The 17,318-nt window shown below is 40.2% G+C and overlaps 1 protein-coding gene across 1 annotated transcript in view; it reads right to left on the reverse strand.

Annotated features, from left to right (window-relative positions):
• The window catches only part of CCDC66 (coiled-coil domain containing 66), a 59,476-nt gene extending 52,572 nt beyond the window's left edge, over positions 1-6,904 (reverse strand). The window contains exons 1-3 of the mRNA XM_044912793.1: positions 6,831-6,904; positions 5,162-5,226; positions 4,498-4,523 (exon numbers count right to left, since the gene is read on the reverse strand). Of these exons, the coding sequence (XP_044768728.1) occupies positions 4,498-4,523; positions 5,162-5,226; positions 6,831-6,841 (102 nt within the window). The 5' untranslated portion in view covers positions 6,842-6,904. The remainder of the gene's footprint in view (positions 1-4,497; positions 4,524-5,161; positions 5,227-6,830) is intronic.
• Between the last annotated feature and the right edge of the window lie 10,414 nt (positions 6,905-17,318).

The raw sequence follows: 17,318 nt of genomic DNA on the forward strand, positions 1-17,318 counted from the left end.
TCACTCTAGTTTTTGAAAGCCAGTATGTGGATTAAGCATATTATCAGGACATGGCACGTAGCTTATACTGCTCAGTCGTACCACCTGTCTCTAACTACGATGTCACCTTTGACTCATACTGGCCTTTTCTGGGTCACTGATAGTTCAGCATTTCACATCTCTAATCAGTTGCTCAAACTGCTAAGTGCAGTGCATACCATTACATATCTTGGAAGTCCTTCATTTCTGTCCCCTTTTTTCCATTTCACTAACCACTAAACATGTTCAGGAACTCCTGAGACTCTTCCTGAACTGTAACTGGCCCATAACCGATCTCCCCATTATCATCTGTCCTTCACCAAGCTGTCCGAAGCCCTTTCCTACAATACAAATTATACTGTATGGACTCTGCTTTTCAAAAATTCTTTAATGCTCCCTACACACAAATCAAGGAAGTTCAAACTCTGTGAGTATACATTTAAACTCTAAGACTGTAACCCCCCCACCCAAGCTTAATGTTCTACACTTCCCCAAGATACACACTATTCCCCAAATGCAAATTATGCTATTTTGGTGTTTTGCCCACTATTTTCTGAGCTTAGAATACACTCCCATACCTCCTTACCTATAAATAACTGCCTCATCTTTTAAATTCTAATTAAAATGTCACCTCCTTTTACAAAGCTTTCCCTGGTCTCCTCAAGCCACAAAGAGCTGCTCTTTGCAGTGTTCTCTGCCTTTTATAATCCTACCATGGCATACATTATAGTCTACTTGTATTGCATAGTTATTTACCTGACTGATATCATCACTTCCAGAAAACAAGGCCTAGGTTTTACTCATTTTTTTCCTCTGTCATAGAAGAAATACAGCCAAGAATGGCACCCCACTAAAATTTTACAGCTTTAATAAATCCTTGTTAAATAGAAACCTACTAATTGGAGCTCTAATTTAAGTAGAATTATCCTGCTACATTCCACTTACAAAAGAAAAAAATATACCAAAAAAATCTTCTAAAAATATTTAATAAGAAGGGGAGAGGGGACAATGCCCTGGCATGAGGTCCATATACATTCAGCTCAATTCTGATTACTTTTTTGGGGGCAGGGGGGGAGGTGCAGAAGGAGAGGGAGAATCCCAAGCAGGCTCCACACCCAGCTCGGAGCACAAAGCAGGGCTGGATCTCACAACCCTTAGATCATGACCTGAGCCAAAATCAAGGGTGGGATGCTTAATTGACTGAGCCAACCAGGCGGCCCCTGACTATTTTTTGTAGCTAAATGGCAGGAAAAAAACAATGAATGGGGCCAGCAAAAAATCATGAACTACCAAATAAATATTCAATTATATTCAGGTTACTTAATAATAAAAAGCAATCTAGCCCAAATAATTCCCCAAGTGTTTACTGGATCAGGTAAATTTTAATAGATCAAAGAAGAGTCTTCATGTCATAAACATTTTTAAGTAGCAAGTTGCTCTTTTAACTAGTTTTAATTCTACCAATATTTTTCATAATATAAACAAAGTCCAATGCATTTGTTTAATATTGGCTGAGTTTATCATTTATATGGGGCCAGGATCCCAAGGCTAGAATCAGAGAAAATAACATTTTAAATTATAAAATATGCTACCTAACACTAATATTGTATACACCCTTTAGTGTGTCACTACTCTGATACTCACATGTAGAAATTCCTGTGAAAAATATTTTTTTAATGTTTTATATTTCAACTAACCTGTGAGACAATTTTAAGCATAAGAGTTTGGAATTATAAATTATTCATGACACTGAATCATTAGTATTTCTCTCATTTCTCCTCCTTATAGGTAACCATCTTTACTTCATATTCCTTACCACAGATTTAAAAAAATACAGAAGAGATTTTGAAAAAATTAAGAAAGTACTCTGACCACACATGTGTTAAACTTGATGATGATGAGAGTTCAGTTGTGTCTAAAGAGCACACTATGAGCATGACAGTAATTCAACCTGTGAGGAAGGGGAAAACCAGAACTGTAGGTAGGTGCTGTAGTCACTCAGGAACTTCTCCCAGTAGAAAAAGAAAAGCACCATGAAAAGAGAATTCACCAATAACTTATGGAAACGAGAATCCAACACATAGCTGCAGAACTGAGATCTGGGAGATTAAAAAAAACAGATTTAGGGCGCCTGGGTGGCTCAGTTGGTTAAGCGACTGCCTTCGGCTCAGGTCATGATCCTGGAGTCCCTGGATCGAGTCCCGCATCGGGCTCCCTGCTCGGCAGGGAGTCTGCTTCTCCCTCTGACCCTCCCCCTTCTCATGTGCTCTCTCTCATTCTCTCTCTCTCAAATAAATAAAATCTTTAAAAAAAAAAAAAACAGATTTAAGCAAAAAAAGACAAGCACTACTGTTTTTGCTTTTTTGTCTTCTGTAAAGAGCAAAGAAAGAAATGAGGAGGATTTCAGCAACCCCTATAAATATGGGAAGAGAAGGGAGACTTAAGTTGCACCAGTATTTTTTTTCCAGCTTTATTAAGGTATAATTGACAATTAAAAATTGTATATATTTAAGGTGTACAACTTGATTTGACATATGCATACACTGTGAAATAGTCACCACAATCAAGCGAATTAACATATCCATCACCTCACATAGTTACCATCATCAGTATTCTGAAGTCCCCAAAACAAGAGGAATAAAACCAAACAATTTGCTCTAAGACAGTAAATAATTTAAGATCAACATCGGCTGAGACACATTATTCCGGAAAAAAGAATCCTAGAATAAAACATTTCTAGACTGCTAGTAGAATCTTGTAATGATTCTATCAAAAGTCCAAAACTAGTAATTTTGTTATAGGCATTAAAGGAGACCACCATATTAAATTGGTTAAAAAGACAATGAAATGTCTTCACAAATGTGGTGATTAAAGCAAATCCATTAAAGACATCAATAGGGGCGCCTGGGTGGCTCAGTTGGTTAAGCGACTGCCTTCGGCTCAGGTCATGATCCTGGAGTCCCTGGATCGAGTCCCGCATCGGGCTCCCTGCTCAGCAGGGAGCCTGCTTCTCCCTCTGACCCTCCCCCCTCTCATGTGCTCTCTGTCTCTCTCATTCTCTCTGTCTCAAATAAATAAATAAAATCTTTAAAAAAAAAAAAAGACATCAATAGAAGGGGAAAAAGGTGAAAGAGAACAGAGGCCAGGGGAATATGGAAATCAACTACGACAGCAGCTTTTTATCTAGGGATCTCAAAAAGGGGTGCAGTATTTGTTAATGTGATTCAAATATAATAATTAGTTGCAATATTTTAATAGAGCAGGACCTGGGGCGCCTGGGTGGCACAGTCAGTTAAGCATCCGACTCTTGGTTTCGGATCAGGTCATGATCTCAGGGTCGTGAGATTGAGCCGAGAGCCTCATGTGGGGCTCCGCACTCAGTGTGGAGACTGCTAAGAGTCTCCTCTCCCTCCTCACTGCCCCCTAAAATAAATTTAAAAATCTTAAAAAAAAAAATTTTTTTTTTAAAAATAGTGCAGGACCAGGAAAAAATATACAATTTGTATTGTGACTAAAAAAAGCACACAAGGTATATAGCTATATACCATATTGAGAAAGAAATAACTTTTATAAGTAGCATGTGGAATTACTCTGATTATCGTCACCCATTTATGCTGGATACTCAAGCAACTTCACCTTGATTAAACCTGGAAAAAACAGCAAAGTCATCAAGAGCTCAGAGGTGAAAGGTGCCACATCATCCAAACTGAGTTCTATTCAAGATACACAAAGAAAGACTTTAAGTTGTTACAAAGATAAAAGAGGGCTACAGTAAATTGTGGGAGAGTTGAAATTTCTGCTGATAGTAATCTAAAAATGGAAAAAGAAATAAAGAACAAGAAAAGTAGGATATCAGAAAGTTGTTAAAGTGGTAAGGGCATTTTGGGTTCCTGATAAAAATAATTTAAAAGGAAAATTATCATTAAGCTCAAGTATGATTTCTTAAAGGAGAAAGCAAAATGCATATACGAATTTGGTGAATCAAATACACCGTTTTGGTGTGGGAAAATGGAATTTGAGTATGAAAAAAAAAATATTTTCATTTTAAAGTGTGAATATATATTTTTAAAGATCTCAGGAAGTGCACTGTCCAGCATAGTAACTACTAAATTTACATTAAAAATTAAATAAAATGAAAAATTCACTTCCTTAGTCACACTAGCCACATTTTAAGTGCTCAATAACTACACATGACTAGTGACTGGCTACCATCTTGGAAAACACTGATCTTAGAACATTACCCTCATCACAAAAGGATTTATTGGACAGCACTGATCTAGAGACAAGAGGTTCTATATGACTTTTTAAACTGAAAAATTATGATCCTATTTCTGTGAAAGGACCAGCCTGAAAGCAAGACAATAACTTCTCATCATTATCCCATACCCCTTATAAATATATTGACAGGAATTATTTTCAAACCACTGTAAAGAAAACCACATTTTACATTCAAAAACCAGGTCACGTCATTTGGCTTACCTTCACAGAATTTTTTGATTTACATTCTACAAAAGAAAACAATAATTACTGAACTATCAAACAAAAACATACTAAGGCAGTCACAAAGGAAAATTTTAATTAGCATTGTTTTAAGAAGATACTATAAATATTAACCCCCAATGCATTAACTTTAGGCCCTGTTTGAGTGTTCTAACTTTTACAGTGTAGTGCAAGTATTTCTATTTCATTTGTTTATTTTCCAAGATAAAACTATAAACAGATCAGAGAAAAAGAAAATAATGTGAAAAAGAGGACTACCAAATATACGGAGTTTTAAAACTAATACTAAAAATGACTTTAGCAACTGTGGGCTTATCACAAATTTAATTTTCTAGAACAACACATTTTACATGCACAGAACATAATTACAAAGATTTTACCTAAATTAATCATTAGGCAACATATTAAACATGAAATATACTGAAGCATTAAATTTTATGAATAAATACTGACAGTGTAAGCAGTGATGTAATCTGACTTTACTTGGCTAAAAATAAATCTGAGCAAGTTAGCCAAAAAGCCGCTTTTTGTAAAATATCATTTAAATATTACTCTATTACAAGCAAAAAGTATATTAAACTCGTAAAAATTTTATGTAGGAATTTGAAAGTTAATATTTTAGATTTCTGGTAACACAGCATACCATATGGAGACAATATTAACTTGGTTTTTCCATCCAATAATTCAGTTTCAAGCTTTAAACCATCTCTGCAAAATAAAAGAAAGTTGTCATTTTTAAGAAGCAGCAACATTTTAAATAGAAATGAAACGCTCATTTGAATCTTGAAAGTAAATATGTTCTTTTGAATTTATACAGGAATCTTGTAAATAGTAAGCCATTCTTTTAATAAAAAACGTTTTCCAATCTGAGATAAAACTAAACAATAGAGGGAGAAAATTCCTGAAACTTTCCAATAATGCAAAGAATTTGTTATCTTTAACATGACACTTCATTTTCTTACTGATAAGCAATAAATCCAATCATCACAGCATTATTTAACTCTTACAACTCTAGACTGGAAAAAAAAAGTGCTGTTACCAAAACTCCCCACCTAAGTTAAAGGAGCAAAACGTATTTAACTATTTACTAGTCTCTCATAATTACCTCATGACTAACACATTCTATGCATGCTACAGCGTTAATTTGAAAGTGAACTATTACATTGCCACCAGGATCGTTAACTTTTTGAGCACAGCGACAGTTTACTATCACAACAATAAATCTGTAATAAACTTTGGCTGCTCTAATTTATTTGTGCATGTCCAATGCAAGAGCACAAAGTAACAGGAGACACTGCCAAGGAAACTTGAACATAAGATCCTAATAAAAACTCCACTGAAAACAAAAACAGTCCACATTTAATCAGTTTCCTAAGAGAGGGGGGAAAAGGTGTGTGTCATTAAACATCAGTAGGGACATAAGTGATGTCCAAGAGACAAAATTAAATCCAGCGGGCCAGACAAGGAAGAGACAGGTTGGGAAAGGTCTGATTAGGGAACAACGAAATTTGCAGTGTTGCTCAGTAGAGGCCATCAAAATACCCCAACTTAAATTTATCAAGGTAAAGCACCGGAAAAAATGGGTTTTAAAAGTTTCCCTGGGGCAGGGTTAGAACAGTTCACGTTTACGTCGGTGAAACTGAACAAACAAAAGAATGAACCCGAAAAGTACGTCTGTTCAGCATTATTGCACCGTAAACTTCTTCTGGGGCAGATGTCTTATTTTTCTCTCTCCACATTCTAGGACACAAAATTAATTTGCTAAATGATGTGCGACAGTCTGAATTTGGTGACTTTTCTTAAAATATCAAACTTCCCAGTGGTGAAAACCCTGCAACAGTCATTTTTATTCAACCACTACTTAACGAGGGTCTATTAAGGACCAAGCCCTAGCAGTGCATCGATTCCTCAACACCCGGTTCCTAGCATTACGAGCGTTAAACTCATCTGGGCGTACACATGACGCCTACAAAGACGCCAAAGCCAGAGGCGCTAAGGACGGGGGCCCGGGCCAGGATTTCTCCCGGGAAGCCGCTAAGCTTTATCTCTCCATCTGCCCTCCCCGCTTATCGCCTCTTCTCCCTTTCCACCCTGAGGTCAATGAGAGGGCGGAAATGAGGTCCCGAGCAGATTTACCCCGTTAGGATGTGGAGAAGCGACAGCGGCTGCAGCAAAGGCCGTCCCGGGCCCCTCGCCCCCCTCCGCCTCAGGGAGCCGGGCGCAAGCTGGGAAGGTGTTCCACGAAGGGCTCCAAGGGCCAACCCAGCTTTATCCCGTCTTCGCTAAAGACCACCCTTCCCGGCCCAGCTTACCCCAGGTTCATGGCCTGAACTCTCGCTCTCTCCACAGGACGCGTAACCCCTGTGTACGCCGGTTGCCGCCGCCGCTCAACAAGCGTTGCGCCGATTGGACACAGTGATACCGGCGAGCCGGGAGAACGGACCAATCAAAGTTGGGCGTGCTGGCGGGTGCGCTCAGCGGGGGCGAGGCTGCAGGGGCGACCGCCCCCGGCCTCCAGGCCTGAGGCTCTCCGCCCCGACGCTTGGGTACTGGGGCGCTGGTTCCTCGGAGTTGTCGCACCCCGAGTTCGCTCGGAGCTCTCAGAGAAGTGCCTCAGCTCAGGTGTAGGTAGCAAAAATATGGAGAAACAAAAAGCATAAACCTTTTAGGAAATGAACACTTTCCATATTTTATATTTGCAAGAGAGGTTATTTGGGTATAAAATAAGTTGGAGGGCAGGGTGTTGGGGAGAGACTCCTAGGCCGGGTACAGGATTTGTCTTGTTTCTGGCTTTGACCTCCGCATGAGGCCGGGTACATTATAACTTTTTAAATTGAAACAATCCACAAGTACTCAATAAATTTAGCTCTTTTGTGCCATACAGAGATCTAAGCACTTTGTCTATTATTGGAGCTTTACAACATTATCCCTGAGGCACAGAGAGGTTAAGCAGCTCGTCCACGGACTATCAAACAATTGAACCCCAGAGCCCGTGTCCCGAGCTAGTGCTTTATGAGTCTAACTCCGGCTCATTCTTAAAAATCTAAATTTAAACGTCATTTTCTCCAAGAAGCTCCCCTGGAATCCAGTAGTGGGTAAATCAGGAACCCATTTTCTGCGCCCTCCCCCCATCCCTGCCCTTCTGATCCCCGTACTAATGCATTTGAGATCCTGTGTCGGAGTGAGCTTCGGAGGGGCAGGCAGTTGGTGTCTTACATACCTCCGTAGCTGCAGCATGTGACACTGAACAGTGTAGACAGTAAATAATTGTGAAATGAAAGAACAGCAAAAATTAAAAATGCCAACAACTTTATTAAATTTGACGGAATGCTATTTCATGATGAGGATTATAATGCAATTACTAAAAGTTCACAGTTTTTTTCATCTGTCTGCTCATAAGATTTTTACAAACTATAGTTGTAATGAATGAGGCACGTTGAATTCTCAGGGTACATTCTGTGAAAACTCAGAGATCTTTTAATATTCCTTTATGTACCTGGTCTGTGGAAGATATACTTAAATAAACATTTGTTAATTAACTTGACTGAATAAAGGAATATGTACCAATGTACATTTGATCCTTTGCTTTTGTGTGTGTGTATTTTTTAAGGAATACTTACCCGTGTGTAGGGAAAAAAAAGGCAAAAAGATTTAAACCAACATGTTAACAGGAGTATTTCTGGGAGATACAGTGGTGTGACTTTCAAAATGTTACTTTGTTTCTAACTTTTATTATTATGAAAACATTTAAATAAAAAATGACAGAAGGGTACAATAAACACCTATATATCCTCTACCTAGATTTGATGATTGTTAAAATTTTGCCACATATGCTTTCTCTCTCTTGCTCTCTCTCTACACACATGGGGGCAGGCACACCCATACACTGCCCCCTACCACACACCTTTTTTTGCATCACTCTTTTCAAGTTACAGATGTTATAACACTTTGCCCTTAAACACTAAAGCATATATCTTCTAGGAATAGAAAGTTCTCTTATATACCCATGGCACCATTATTGTACCTAAGAAAATTAGCAATTTCATGATAACATCTAATAATGTTCTGCCTGTATTTTAATAGTCCTCACTTACCCTAAGAATATCTTTGATCGATTTTTATTTAGAAAGCTAGAGTCATCCAAGGAGTACACATTACATTTGGTTGTTAAATATCATCTCTCTATCTCTCCCCCACCCAGAATAACAACATAGTATATTTATTAGTAAATTCTTAGCAAATCTCTACATCTTTTATTTTTTATTGTGGAAATATAATAAAATTTACCATTTTAACCATCTTCAAGTGTACAATTCAGTGGCACAATGTTGTACAACTATCACCAATATGTATTTCCAAAACTTTTTTATCACCCAAATAGAAACTCTATACTCATTAAGCAATAACTCCCCATTTGTCCCTCCCTGCAACCCCCTGGTAACCTCTAATCTCATTTCTGTCTCTATGAATTTGCCTATTCTAGATACTTTGTATAAATGGGTTCATACTGATATAGGCTGGCCAGGTCCAAGGACCCAGATGGGGTCCCACAGAACCAGCCAAGAGGGTCCTTGGCTTTGCAAAGGATGGAAATCAAATGTGAGCCAAGAGGAAGTGAGAGCAGAGTTTATTGAATAGTAAAGGAAAGGAGAGTATCATCTTCGCTTCTGGTCTGGTGTATGTGTCTTCTCAAGGCATCCAGGAACTGGTCAAAACAAGGACAAGTGCTCAGGTGTCCTCCATAAGTCACTTAGGCCCTAGAGCCAGGGGTCTTGGCATCAAGGTGTCTGGAGTCAGTGGTCTTGGAAAACATACATAACAACCTAACCTTGCTGCATCACTCCTTAGATGTTATCTATTGTGCTAGAAGACTCCAGAGAAATCATTAACTCCTTGACCTTTACAAGGAGGACATACATTAAGGCATGTGTAAGGCGGGGGTGCAGGTCCTAGCAAGAACAGAGGCAGCGAAAAAAGCAGTCCTTAATGGGATCCATTTAACTTCCCTATCTCAATATAATATTTGTTCTTTTGTGTCTGGCTTCTTTCACTTAGCATAATGTTTTCAAGATTCACCCATGTTGTAGTATGCAGATGTTGTAACACTTTGCCCTTAAACACTAAAGCATATATCTTCTAGGAATAGACAGTTCTCTTATATAACCATGTTCTCATATATAGCCAAATAACATTCCATTGTATGTACATGCCACAGTTTGTTTACCCATCCTTCTGTTGATGGACACTTGGGTTGTTTCCAAGTTTTGGCTATTGTGAATAATGAACATTGGTTACAGGTATCTGTTTGAATCCCTATGTTTAGTCAGTATGTGTGTATGTGTGTGTATGTGTGCACACAGAGAGAAGAAAGAGAATTATAAGGAAGTGGCCCACTCAATTATGGAAGCTGAGAAGTTCCATGATCTGCAAGCTGGAGACCTGGGGAAGCCACTGATATAGTTCCAGTCTGAGTCCAAAGGCCTGAGAACTAGGAGAGGCCATGGTGTAAATCCAAGTCAGAGGGCAGAAGACTGATGTCTCAAGGAGTGGAGCAGAGATCCAATTCTCCATTGCTTTCCCTTTTTGTTCAGTTGATGCCCAGCTTTATTCAGTGCTTTATCCATGTGCTTTATTCAGTCTACCAATGCAAATTCTAATCTCATCCAGACACACCCTGGCAAATACACCCAGAAATAATGTTTAAGCAAACATCTGGGCACCCTGTGGCCCTGTCAAGTTGACACAGAAAATTCACCATCACACTCTGTTTTCAATTCTTTTGAGTTTCTACCAAGATATGGAATTACTTGGTCATATGGTATTTCTATCTTTAGCTTTTTGAGACATTGGCAAACTTTTCCACAGCAGTTGCCTCATTTTACATTTTTACCAGCAATATATTCCAATTTCTCCACATCTTCGCCAACACTTATTTTCCATTGTTGTTTGTTTTTAATTATAGCCACCCTAGTAGATTCCCTGGTGCTCACAATTTCTGCTGGTTTTGTTTGTTTGTTTGTTTCTTGAGAGGTACTTAGCGCTTGGAGCTGCCAGCTCCATCATTTTGCTGATGTCATTGCTCTCTACTCCCTTTTGATGTAGACCAGTCGCCCCACCTGTAGAATGGCTCACAATCAGGATTTGTCTGATTATTTCCTCAGGGTGCTGTTTAACTCTTTCCTCTATCCTCTATCTTTCTTGTAATAGGCAAGTTAGACATTTTTGATAGGAATACTTTAAGGTGATAATCTGTGGTTCATAGTGCAACACATTAGATTGTCCTGTTACTGTGGCCATGTTTGAAGACTTTAGGTGGTGGCTGCCCCATCTTGCAATTGAAAATGTCCATTTTCCCTTTTGAAATTAGTAAATAATCTGGGTGGCTGATAGTTTGGTACTGTGTGGATATCTTGTTCCCTAACACCCCTTCACCTAACAGTGAGAGGTGATCTTTATTGTACATGTTCTGTATTTTTCAACAAGTCATATTTTGCATGGTTTTATACCCTCTTGCATACCACTCTTCTGCACAACCGAGATGGGCTATAACTTGCCCATGATCTTAACTACTGTACTGTGCTTCTCTCTTTTATAGAACTAGTCTCCTTCAATTCTAGTTTTCTAGTTAAACAATTAAGAAATGTTTCCTTAAAGATGACATCAGGTTTTGAAAATGTAGTTTTCTTAAAGATGACAGTAGGTTTTACCAAAGAAAGGAATGCTTATAAGTCATTTGCTTGTCTGGTTCTCCTGAATTTAACTTTCAATTAAACCAAATTTAAGGGCACTGCAGAGACCCTCCTAACATAATAAAAGGTATACATCTTGCTTATCCAAAAGTAAACAAATATGGTTATGATTATTTGAACTGTTTATATCTGTAGAAAAGCATCAGAAAAAATCTCCATGCTCTTACTTTGCTCAGTCATATAAATCCCAAATGTGTAAATTATTTCCATTTCTTTATATACTGTATTTTATTTCTTCTTTTTTTAAGGATTTATTTACTTATTTGAGAGGGGGGAGAAGGGCAGAGGGAGAGGGAAAGAGAGAATCTCAAGCAGACTCCCCACTGAGCACAGACCCTGACATGGGGCTCAATTTCACAACCCATGAAATCACGACCTGAACCGAAATCTACAGTCAGATGCTTGACCAACTGTGCCACCCAGGTGCCCCTATATTTTATTTCTGTATCAGTAAACACTCTTTGTCATGGAAACTGCTGCTTTTATCAAGTGCCCAATAAGGTATCTTCAAGTTAAAAAGGTGTTTTGTTTTTATTTTGCTTCTAGGAATTTGTATCAGCCTGGGTCCAATCAAGAAAGAGAGAACCCACGTGGTAATTTGAACAGGAAAAATTTAATATAAAGAATTATTAACTATAATAATAGGGATCTGGCATAATGAGAGATTGCCTAGTAAGAAATAAAGAGAACCCATGGGCGCCTGGGTGGCTCAGTTAGTTAAACGTCTGCCTTCGGCTCAGGTCATAATCTCAGGGTCCTGGGATCGAGTGCCGCATTGGGCTCCCTGCTCAGTGGGGAGTCTGCTTCTCCCTCTGCCCTTCCCCTCTGCTCATGATCACTCTCTCAAAATAAATAAATAAAATCTTAAAAAAAGAAAAAGAAATAAAGAGAACCCTAAAAAATACAGGAATAACAGATACAAGGAGCAGTGTAGATAGAGCCCCTGAGGAAAAGCCCCTTCACCCCACAGGACTGAGATCCAGAACTTACTGGAGGATCTTGCCAGGAATCCATTCTCTAGGTTCCCAGGGGAATCTATTGGAGGAGGTATTCACCAGGGGCATGCCACTACAGAATGGCCTGAGGGGTTTGCTGGGGGAAGCAGCTGATGGCTGGGTGTTTCTGGCCACTATGCTCTATAGGAGTTAAGTGCTGAGGAGGCCTTTTGTGCTGGTGGCTGGACCCTGGAGGTACTGCTCAGGCTGCACGAGCCTGATGTTGGAGAAGCTGCCAGTGTTGCAGAAGCTGGAAAGTGGGGGAAGCCTCTTCTGCTAAGATAGTGGATGTCAAGGAGCTTGCCAAGTGAACACACTAGGAGCAAGGACAGGACTCCTTCCTTCTGCAGTGTCTCTCCAGACCCCTCTACTAAGAAAGCTTAACATGCCGTCAGCTACAGTGGAAAAATATTTAAAGGGTCCAGATCCATTTTTGCAGAGATGTAAAAGATGAATTTGAAGCTGAGCCAATAAATTGATAACTGACATATATTTTCGATACCTACCAAGGCTTTCACAAATACCTCTCTCTCTCTCAAATAAATAAATAAATCTTTTTTAAAAATTCATTCCCACAGTTCCACCCTACCAGTGATTCAGGCATACTTAAACATTTCTGACTGGCAGGGTGTAGCAGTGCACCACTCGGTCTTAATTTATATTAGAATGTGATTATATCGTGTATGTCAAGCATCAACAGTTGGTGCGGGGGTGTTTGGATTAATGGTGAAAACCAGTGGCTTTAGAACAGTATAACTGTGAGGCCTGTCACTATCAGGACTACCTAGAACCCCTTTTCACCATCAGTGACTAAGGGCCCTGCTGTCGACTTCTGTGGTTTTCTTCCTAGAGGATATCAGCAGACCCACTTTTATATGATACACAATAATTAAAACCCTACCTTGGAAAGTTGCATCCTAGGCTGATTTCTGCAGTTTTGCTTGAAACTGTTCAAAAGCCTTTCAGAAATACACAACTGGGAAGACCTTCCTGCATTCTCCATTTGCAGAATTCACTTTTCCTCCTTATACACCATTGCTGTCAAGTAGGGTTTGTGATTCATTGGTGAGCACCACTCTACAGAGCCAGTTAATTGGCCGTCTTCACTGTCTCCAGGAGCGGATGATACAGACCAAAGGACCAATATATTAGACAAAAGCAAAATTAAATTAAGTAAATTGTTCAGGTGTGAAGGGATGAAGGTCTTAATTGCGTAATTCTGAGAAACGTCGTAAGAAATACCAAAAGAGCAGAGGAAAAAGAGAAAGAAACCACTATAGGAATAAGTCAATTAGCCCCTCCGACCTCAGATTCTTCATATAAAAGATTAGATGAGCTGTTTAAGGTTCCTTTCAGTTCCTAAGTGGATGATTCTAAATTATCCTCATCTCTCTCCATCCGCCCTGTTCCACCCTATTTAAAGCCCCTACCTCTCTCCCCAGGACTGTTCCAACAGCCTCCTAACCAGTCTCTATTTTGTGGCCAGAATGATTTCTAAAATGGGAGTCTGCTTAAGTCACTCTGCTGCTTAAAATCTCATGATAATTTAAAAACTGTTGCCCTTGCCTTAAAGTCCGAAGGATTTAGCGTGCTTACCAGCCCCATCGTGATCTTCCTGATTTTGCCTCTCACCACTGCCCCTCGAACCCCAAGCCTCCCTCTTGATCTTCCACTTCTTCGAATGTAGCCACTTCTCCTGTCTCCCACCTTTACACGATCCTTTGCACCACAGATTTAATTGGGTGCCTATTGCGTCCCAAGAATTGTTTTAGTGCAAAGGATAAAGCAGTAACCCAAACGGACAAAATCCCTGCCCTCCTCCAGCTGTTTCTTCTGGCTGGAGCACTTTTACTCATGGCACTTCCCTAAGTAACTTTGCTGAGTAGCTAGTCCTGCAGGTCTTTGCTGAGATGTCCCATCCTCCCCGGAAGCTCTTCTCACTGCCTTCTCTTCTCACGTCTCCAGGGTGCACCCTCTACTCCCCAAATAACATTTGTTATCCTGTGTGATCATCCCCATGTTCCACTAGAGCATATTCTGCATGAGCACCTGGCTGTGCTGCCTTTCTTCATTTCCTCCCAAAGCCTGATACATGGTAAGTTCTAAACAAATATTTGTCAGAAAGAAGATACATTAAAATGGCTATAAACCCATGACTGCCTGCAGAAAAGGAATCATGTAGAATGGAAAAGTGCTACATATGAATTGTAAAGGGACAACAGAGGCTCATAATTTACATATTTTCTTAGACAAACCAAAGAAAGGGGTACACAAGGATAGTATAAGATGTAGCAGCAACCAAAGAGAGGTTAGCTAAGCAGCTCTGAGTCTTAAATTTGAGGAAAAATCTCTTTTGTAACAAGGGTATAGGAATAGAGATTTCTCCACTAACTCCACAAGATGAAGTCGCTAGCATGGAGACTTCTTCACTGGTCAATCTTAATAAACCACACAGAAGTAAAAGGTGAGACCTTTGTGAAAAATGAATTGTGCCATCAACTAATTGTATTTGTGACAGGTCATATACATGAAAGCACATGTGGTAGGCAGAATGATGCTTCCCCCACCTCTCATCCCCAAAATGTCCCTGACATTCCTAGAATGTCCCCAGATCCTGTGAATAAGCAACCTTACATGACACAGGGGAAAGAAGGTTGTAGATAGAATTCACATTGCTACTCAGCTCACCTTAAAATAGGGAGATTATCCTAGATAATCTGAGTGGATCCAAAGTAATCACAAGGATCCTTAAACATGGAAAAGGAAGGCAGAAGAGGGTCAGAGAAAGAGATGTGATAGTGGAAATAGGGCCAAAGAGATGGTATGCTGTTGGTTTTGAGGATGGAGGAAGGAGACCGTGAGCCAAGAAATGTAGGCGGCCCCTAGAAGCTGGAAAAAGCAAGGAAATGGATTCTCCCCTAAAATCTCCAGAAGGAATGCAGGCCTGCCAACACTTTGATTTTAGCCCAGTTTGACCTATGTCAGACTTCTGACCTTACAGTTCACAGAGAGCTGTAAGATAATAAGTCTGCGTTGTTTTAAGCCACTAAGTGTGTGGTAATTTGTTAAAGCTGAAATAAAAACTAATACATATGTTTGTTCTGTAAAGCACACCTCCTTTCTAGTATAGCACCCAAAAAGATTCGAGGCCCCAGATCTGAGATCGGATCACTGTTGTGATAGACAAATGGTAGAATTTGCTTTAGATCTATGAATGGCTTGGGGTTCCCTAACTTTCTTCATCTCCCACTCTCCTATGCAAATGTGCATGCAAACATAAAAACACAAACACCCACCTGATTCAGAAAGATGTGGCCTGCCACAGATAGGCCTAAGGTCCCTCTTTAGCCATAGCATCTAAAGAGATGGCTTTCTCCTCCCTGTAACTAAGCCTCTGCAGACTCCTCTCTGGTGATGGCTTCTCTTTTCCTTCTAGTTGGCCCGATAGTCATCGAAACCAGTCTGTTCTTCCATAAAAGTGTTGAAGGAGGTGGGGAAAGGGTTGTAGACGGTGCAATGTCTCAGGCTCTGTATCTTTCTTCCCAGGATTACCTCTATTCAGGTGCATTAGAACAAAAACCTCTAAGATAAAACCAAAAGAAAAAGACTCTGGTTATAGACGGTAACAGGGGTCAGGGGCTGGGAGGATTTGGGGTGGGGGTATTTTTACCATTTGCAGAGCGGTGTAGTGTGGCATCTCAGGACTGACGCCTCCAGTTTCATTTCCTAGCCCACATGGCCCCTGCTCTTCTCCTCGGCCCTTCCTCTGACTGCTCGCCCCTCACTCACCTTTATGCTCTCACCTCTGTAAGGGTAGCTCTGAAATTGCCGGGCTCTGCTTCTCTCCTTGGCTACAAAGTCCCCAGTTGCTGGCTGCCGCAGTTTTCAGGCTCTTTGAAAATATACACACGCAGCGGAAGCCATGCCATTGTCCCACCCTTTCCCCCGACGTGACTCTCCGTGACTCTTCCTTCTGTGAATGACACAGTGGCTTCCCCAGCCCCCGGCAGTCAGCGTGCCGGTGGTACAATATGTCCTCTGAGCTTCCTCTTCCTTCTTGTCCTCCAGCTGTGACAATCTCTTTATTCTTCCCCACATACACTTTTTATTCTCTCTCATTTCTGTGTCTTTTCTTTAGCTCTCCCCTGACCTAGAATGCACGTCTTTGCCCATGAACTGTAATGGGACAACAGAGGCTGATCATTTATATGGCATCTTAGAAATGCCAAAGAAGGGGGGGCGCCAGGACTGGTGTGAGACTTAGTGACAACCAGGGAGAAGTTCGCTGGGCAGCTGTGCATCTTAAATTGGGGGAAAATACTCCTGGGAACAGGTGTATTGGAGTAGAGCCCTCTCCACTAGCTTCCCAGGCTGAAGAGTTGCTACCATGGCGAATTCACTGGTAAACCTAGATAAAGCACACAAAAGTAAAAGGTGAACATATTTACCTATTAAATGTACATATTTGCTTATTACAACCTTTCCAGTGATAAACATGACATCGGAGAGTGATTTCTTTGGCATGGATGTAGTCGTGGACAGGGAGACAAACAGGCATTGGTAGTAGTCGTTTTTCCTTTCTTTCTTCTTTTAAGATTTTATTTATTTATTTATTTGAGAGAGAGAGAGAGAAAGAGCCCGTGGAGGGGGTGGGGCAGAAGGAAAGACTCTCAAGCAGACTCTACACTGAGTGTGGAGCCCCACGCGGGGCTTGATCTTATGACCTTGAGATCATGACCTGAGCCGAAACCAAGAGTCAGTTGCTCAACCCACTGAGCCACCCAGACACTCTGGTAATATTCATTTTTTACATATAGATGGTGGGGACATAAGTTTTATTATATTATTCTCTATTATGTTTTTCATGTCATATTCAAAACACACATACAATTCCTCCCCACACTTTCAGTACAGTTTGAAATATATAACTGTAAGCATTTATTTTCCCTTGTACTTATTTTCCATAAAGCACAGTGATACAGGCTTTCCATATGTATATTTTGCATTCCTCAAGTCTAGCTAATGTGGGTGATTTTTCACCTAATCTTGACACAGC

Source organism: Neomonachus schauinslandi, chromosome 1 (genome assembly GCF_002201575.2).
Source record: "Neomonachus schauinslandi chromosome 1, ASM220157v2, whole genome shotgun sequence".
NCBI lineage: Eukaryota > Metazoa > Chordata > Mammalia > Carnivora > Phocidae > Neomonachus > Neomonachus schauinslandi.